The sequence below is a fragment of the Phoenix dactylifera genome, chromosome 2 (assembly GCF_051530095.1).
Source record: "Phoenix dactylifera cultivar Ajwa chromosome 2, Ajwa_hap1_PhDact_Kaust_v1.1, whole genome shotgun sequence".
Classification (NCBI taxonomy): domain Eukaryota; kingdom Viridiplantae; phylum Streptophyta; class Magnoliopsida; order Arecales; family Arecaceae; genus Phoenix; species Phoenix dactylifera.
The window spans coordinates 33,115,813-33,121,493 of record NC_143191.1 but is presented as its reverse complement, the minus strand read 5'-3'; the positions used below and the strand labels follow the sequence as shown (position 1 = coordinate 33,121,493).

General features: G+C 45.0%; 1 protein-coding gene across 1 annotated transcript; it reads right to left on the bottom strand.

Moving 5' to 3' along the window:
* Positions 1-885: 885 nt before the first annotated feature.
* On the bottom strand, positions 886-4,540 carry LOC148714691 (endoglucanase 11-like). Its single transcript, XM_088715967.2, has 5 exons — positions 3,863-4,540; positions 3,547-3,759; positions 3,248-3,448; positions 2,880-3,134; positions 886-1,733 (listed from the first exon to the last, which is right to left on the bottom strand). The coding sequence occupies exons 1-5, from the start codon at positions 4,193-4,195 to the stop codon at positions 1,071-1,073; spliced, it is 1,665 nt and encodes a 554-aa protein (XP_088572093.2). The 5' UTR covers positions 4,196-4,540; the 3' UTR covers positions 886-1,070.
* Positions 4,541-5,681: the final 1,141 nt, after the last annotated feature.

The following is a 5,681-nucleotide window of genomic DNA, read 5'->3' as shown; positions in this document are numbered from 1 at the left end:
TCCCGACTTCGCCTGACTCAGATTCAACCAAAGCTTTCATGATATTCTGACTCTCTCTCAATCCATCTCTTCGCTCGACACACTTCCCAAACTGTCCCATCTTTCCTAATTTACCATCCGGTCAAAGAGTTTGAAAATTCAATCTTTATGGCTTCAAAGTGCCCAACTTCCACACTCACAATTTTATTCTTCTACGTGGGTAGGGGTTTGTCATTTTGTCTCCGGTCCCTAAGTCATCTCTGCAGCCTCTCACCGGGTATGTTGACTGTTACAGCATAATTAATCTCATTTTATTTCGAACACTAAATTGTTATATAGTATTATAGATCATTTGTTTTAAAATTGTAAAAAATGATTAGAATTTGAGAAAATAATAGATAGAGAGGTTGAGATAGCACATTTGAACATAATAACCGAAATCTCATCTTTGCATTGTAACCATTTTGGTAGGGTCATGGGGTATCTTTGAATTTTTTAAGAATTGAAATAGCTATTAGGGCCGAGAATTAGGAATTGCTTGGACCGAAAATGGCAGTTGGTCAATAGAGAGATTTTGTTATAAGGTGGCCATCGGAAGAGTCGGAAATTAATTTCCTCCAGTTATAATTTATAATCCCAGATGGCTTTAGAACACTAACCAATGCACAGTCACGAGGTTCAGCTCAAAAAAAAAAGAGACCTGTATTCCATCCAATTTAAAAGATTGCCCGTCCAAATGTGTTACAGGTCAGGCTTCCAGAAATTTCGCCATCCGTAGTTGTAATTCCAGGGTTAATTTTATAGCAGTGGCGGCGCGGCAAACAAACAAACAAGAAAGATGTCCCTCGTTGATATACATCTCTTTAGCCTATCTCATAGTACAGAACAAACGAGCAAACAAACAAATGCAATAGAATAGCGCATCCAAACATGTTTGTTATTTCTTTCCCCTGTTTGTAAACAAAAAGGATAGAATATTCGATCCCTGCCCCCATGCAAATAATCTCTCATTTAAAAAAAGAAAGAGAGAAAAACGAAAAAATAAAAAAGGATATTATATTTACTTCCATCAAGAACCCTGTAACCAATGCCTAGTAAGAGAAGGAAGTCCGAGGTGACGATTCTTGAATGCGTTGGCTTGCTAACTGATGCAACCTTGCAAACACTCCCACCATTGGCGCAGTGTTGTAAGTGCATGCCTCCGTCTGCATGTAATTCCCTCGGTCATCGCTGAAATTATCCTGGAAGTCGGGGCCACCGACAAGAGCCCCGACGAGCACATTCGGGTTGGCCTGCCGCCGGTGATACCAGTCATCATACCCTTGGGTGCACCCCACGAAACCCTTGCTCTCCTTGTAAGACACAACGGATGCCCCCCGGTGGTGCACCTTCCTTGGGTACCTAGGGCCATAGCCCACGAGGTAGCTGATGCCCATGGGATTGGAGCCCAAGATGTAGTCAGCCTGGGATCTGGCCAGAGCCAGCAGCTCTCCTGGCTTGACGACCCCATCAGGGCAATGCAGCTCCCGACGTAGCTCTGTTAAGTAGTCGGAGTAGATAGTGAGGAGGAAGGCAGCGCCGGATACATACTGCATGTTGTTCCATTGGCGAACGTAGAGAAGGCCGCCGGGGGTGCGGTCGACGTTGCTGCCGTTGTTCTTGTCAAGGCAGGCACATATGTAGTATTCAGCCTTTGACCTGTACTGTTCCAGTATGTGGTTGTGCTTCTCTGGTAGCTCTCCTCCAGCCAACAGCTGCAGAAAGTAGTCACTAGTTAGACTGGTGTCGTTACTTTATTCTTGTAACCAAGAACATGTAAGGCGACAAAGGATCGAGGTTCTGTTTGGCTGTGGGGGAACTTCATGTAGTTACTTCTAGTATGGTCCCTTTATTCTTGTTGCAAGGGTCATGTTATATATAAGGCTGGAAAAGAGACCATGTTCCTCTGTTTGTGGGGTTAGTGGTACGAGGCTTTGTAAAGAGTGTCTGACCGAGATTTGCCGTGAAGATCCAAGTGGGAGATGTGGAAAAAGAGGTTCGGGGTAAAATGGGGCAGACCAGGTGGTTTAGATGCCCCAGGAAACAAAAAGAATGGTAGCCAACATGGGTGGTACTCAGATCCCCAAAACTGACCACATGGGCCTGGGCTGAAGATTGGGTTGCGTGTCTAAGGTGCAAAGCCTCTCTTTAACTGCCCATACCTTCCCATGTTCTATGAGGCTTCTCCCCGTCCAATATTTTATTGGGCCTGAGGGCCCCCCCTGCAGGCGTCGGTTAGGATCCCTGGCGGCCAAATTTTCAGTGATGAATTAGCTAAAATTTGGTGACTAGAATGGTGGGATTTCTTTTCTATTACTTCAGATTCTTTTTTATAGAATAATTTTTCTGTATTAATCTTCTCATGCCACGTGTTATAGAAAAACTTTTGTGTGCACTAGATGAGCTCCCAAAAGCATCACTAATGTTTAATAGATTATGTTCCAACGGCATGCTTAGCTATTTGCGGATGATGTGGTATGGCACAGCACCCTCTATTTCTAAGCATGTTCCGGTTTCAACTAATTTCCTATTGCTTTGGCATTATTTGAAAAAAAATAATAAATCAGAAGACAACGTGTCATCCTCACTCCTCTCCGCACACCTTTATCACGTGCCAAGTGTCAAAGACGAACGTTAAATTAACCAAGCTTCTACTTTGTCCGCATCGCAGCGTGGAAAAAAGAGAACGACAGAGTTTGAACCGAACTTCGCCTTCAGACTGCACAGATGGCCTTACCTTTTCTTGTCGTCTCTTCTATCCTTCTCATCAAAGAGAGAGAGAGAGAGAAAAAGAGAGAGAGAGAGAGAGAGAGAGAGAGAGAGAGAGAAGAAGAAGAAGGAGGGTGGTGTGTTTGGTTTACCTTGGCAGCAAGGATTTGAACACCAGCATATTTGACATCCCAGCTGAACTCGGCGATGGCCCATTCGGTGCCCCCGAAGCCGTGTGCCCTCTCCACCGCGTAGTCCAAATACTCCTCCCGCCCGGTGGCCCTGTGGAGCCACAGCGCGGCCCACAGCAGCTCGTCCCTGTACCCGCTCACCGACGCATAGTAACTCTTCACCACTCCTACGCTCCGGTCATACTTCCCGATATACTTGTCCCCAAACTCAAACAACTACATTACAAAAAGAAAATATTTGTTAATAAAAAATGGGACCCTTCATTTGTTATTCCCCTTCTTGGGATGAAGTTTGGAAATCATACGAACGTGGGACTAGATATATATACCTGTTGGGCATGATGCAGCAAGAGATGGGAGTAATGTGGGTTGGATTTCTTGAACACGATGGATGCCGCCGCCATGGCTGCCGCGGTCTCTCCGGCGAGGTCCGATCCCGGATTCTCCATATCAACCTTGTACGCCTGCCGCGACGTCGTCATGTCCTCCGGCCTCTGCCAGCAGTAGTGGTCCGTGTCCCCGTCCCCCACCTTTATCCATCAATCAACACCACAAAATGCTTACTGTACAACTCTGGGCCATGATCTAGCAGATGAAGCCAAATTCTACCCCCAGAATCCTTCCTTACCTCGGCCCAGAGGACGTTGGGTTGCGTGTGGGCTTTGATGAAGTAATCGGTCCCCCATTTGATGGCCTCCAGGGCGTGCTGGTACTCGCCGGCTGCCGCAATCTCGTCACCGTACTCGATGGTGCTCCACGAAAGCATCGTGACCGTGAAGGCCATTGGCAGCCCGAACTTCACATGGTCTCCTGCATCGTAGTACCCTCCTACCAGATCCACCTGCGCAGTATTTATTTTTAGTATTCCCTTTAAGCTAAAATTCGATATAAACCAAGAATACAACGAAAACGGGGCCATTTTGGTGCAGGAAGGGAGAACTGACTCCTTGTTCGAGGCCGTCCGTGAGGCCGGAGTGGCCGCGCCAGGTGACGCGCTGGTTGTGGGGGAGGCGGCCGGAGCGCTGGGCCTCGAAATAGAGCAGGCTCTTGGAGAGAGCATTTTTGTAGTCAAATTTGGCAGCAGCAGCAGCAGCAGCAGGGAGGAGGATCCATACAAAGGCTAAGATTAATAGTAAGCTGGAGGAGAGAGCCTTCGTGGTGTTTCTGCTTGCAAAAACCCCTTCCATTCTCACCACTACGGGAGGAGCAAGCGAAGGGAGAGAAGTCGTCAAGCTTTTAGGGGGATGCGCTATAGACAAAGCATGTGCGACTCGCATAGGGAAAACAGAGAAAGAGATGAAAAGCTCCTCTTAAAAAATTTTCCCAATTCCTGCTTCACTCTCACGGTGTCCTTAATTTCTGGGCGAGCACAAACAAAATTGTGGAAGGGACTCTGAATCTTAACGAGTGAGATTGGGCAAATGTGGAAAGTTGCTTCCGTTTATGAAGTTCTTTGCCTCCTCCGTTGGCCCCCAAAACTTCGCCGCTATTGCTTGAAAGCACCGTTACAACGGCCGAGGAGGTATTAGTAGGAGCCTCAAAAGGCGTGGGAAATGGCCTGATGGATGGGGCGTAAGAGACTGGGTGGATCAGTAAGAGTAGAGAATCGGCACACGGTCTGTATGTCTAGAAATTGTAAACGGTGGACCAAGTAACGCTCGCGAGGTTCCAATGTATTGGACTATTTGACTATTTGACCCTTTCATTCAAAAAAAAGAACGCTTGGGACCGGTTAAACACGCCAATGTCTTCACCAAATCAGAGCTTGTTCCCGTCATTCTGATTTCGCTAAAGAAATATTTTTTAGGCATTAAAGAGAGGTTGGAAGCGCCGAAGTGCTTCCGCATTAAAAGAGGCAAGTGTGATCGCGTGACCTTGGGCTGGCCACCGGCTGTTAAAAAAATAAACTGCTGGTTTAAGAAAGAGTCGCGCATATTTTTATTGATATACATAATATATATATATATATATATATATATATATATATATATATATATATATATTGATGTATTCTAAAAATAAGCTAAACTATAACAACAGATCTTCTATATAAAAAATATAATTTTTAAAATAGTGCTACGCTATAACAACTTTGTGACAACATATCTTTTATATAAGATAAACAATAAGCTAGCCAAGAAAATGTTCAAATCTCGCTGTAGTTGCCACTATAACAGCAGATCTTCTAAGAAATATAATTTCTAGAATAGTATTACGCTATGCCAACTATATAACAGCATATCTTTTATATAAAATAAACAATAAGTCAGCCAAGAAAATGCTCGAATCTAGTTGCAGTTGCCATTCATGGAGGAGCTGATTGCGATGGATTGGTATCCGTATATGCCCCCTCATGATGGATGTGCCATCAGCAAGGCCTATCTTGGATTTAAGAAATTGAAAGCGTTGGCGAGCTAATGGTTTAGTCAGCAGATCTGCTAGCTGATCAAGAGTGTAGATATGATGAACACCGACTTTTTTTTTTCTGCACAAGATCACAGACAAATAGCAGGTCAACTTCAATATGCTTCATGCGGGTGTGCTGCACAGGATTGAGACTAAAATGATTTGCTTCTATGTTATCATAGTAGAGATGTGGAGCATGAGGGAGCTTGAGACCAAGTTCAATGAGAAGAGAGTGCAGCCAAAGTGTTTCGAAAGTAGCAGCTGTTAAAGCATGAAATTTTGCTTCAGTTGAAGAGTGAGAGATGGCGTGCTGCTTACGAGCTGTCCAAGAGATGGGATTCTTTCCAAGGAAGGTGA

What these genes read in the sequence shown, in the direction of transcription:
- LOC148714691 (XM_088715967.2), bottom strand. Translation starts at nt 4,195, where the DNA reads ATGCGAGTCGCACATGCTTTGTCTATAGCGCATCCCCCTAAAAGCTTG. An exon ending in CCAACGTCCTCTGGGCCGAG is followed by an intron (nt 3,449 to 3,546) that starts GTAAGGAAGGAT and finishes TGATGGATAAAG; the next exon opens with GTGGGGGACGGGGACACGGA. An exon ending in TGCTGCATCATGCCCAACAG is followed by an intron (nt 3,135 to 3,247) that starts GTATATATATCT and finishes TTTGTAATGTAG; the next exon opens with TTGTTTGAGTTTGGGGACAA.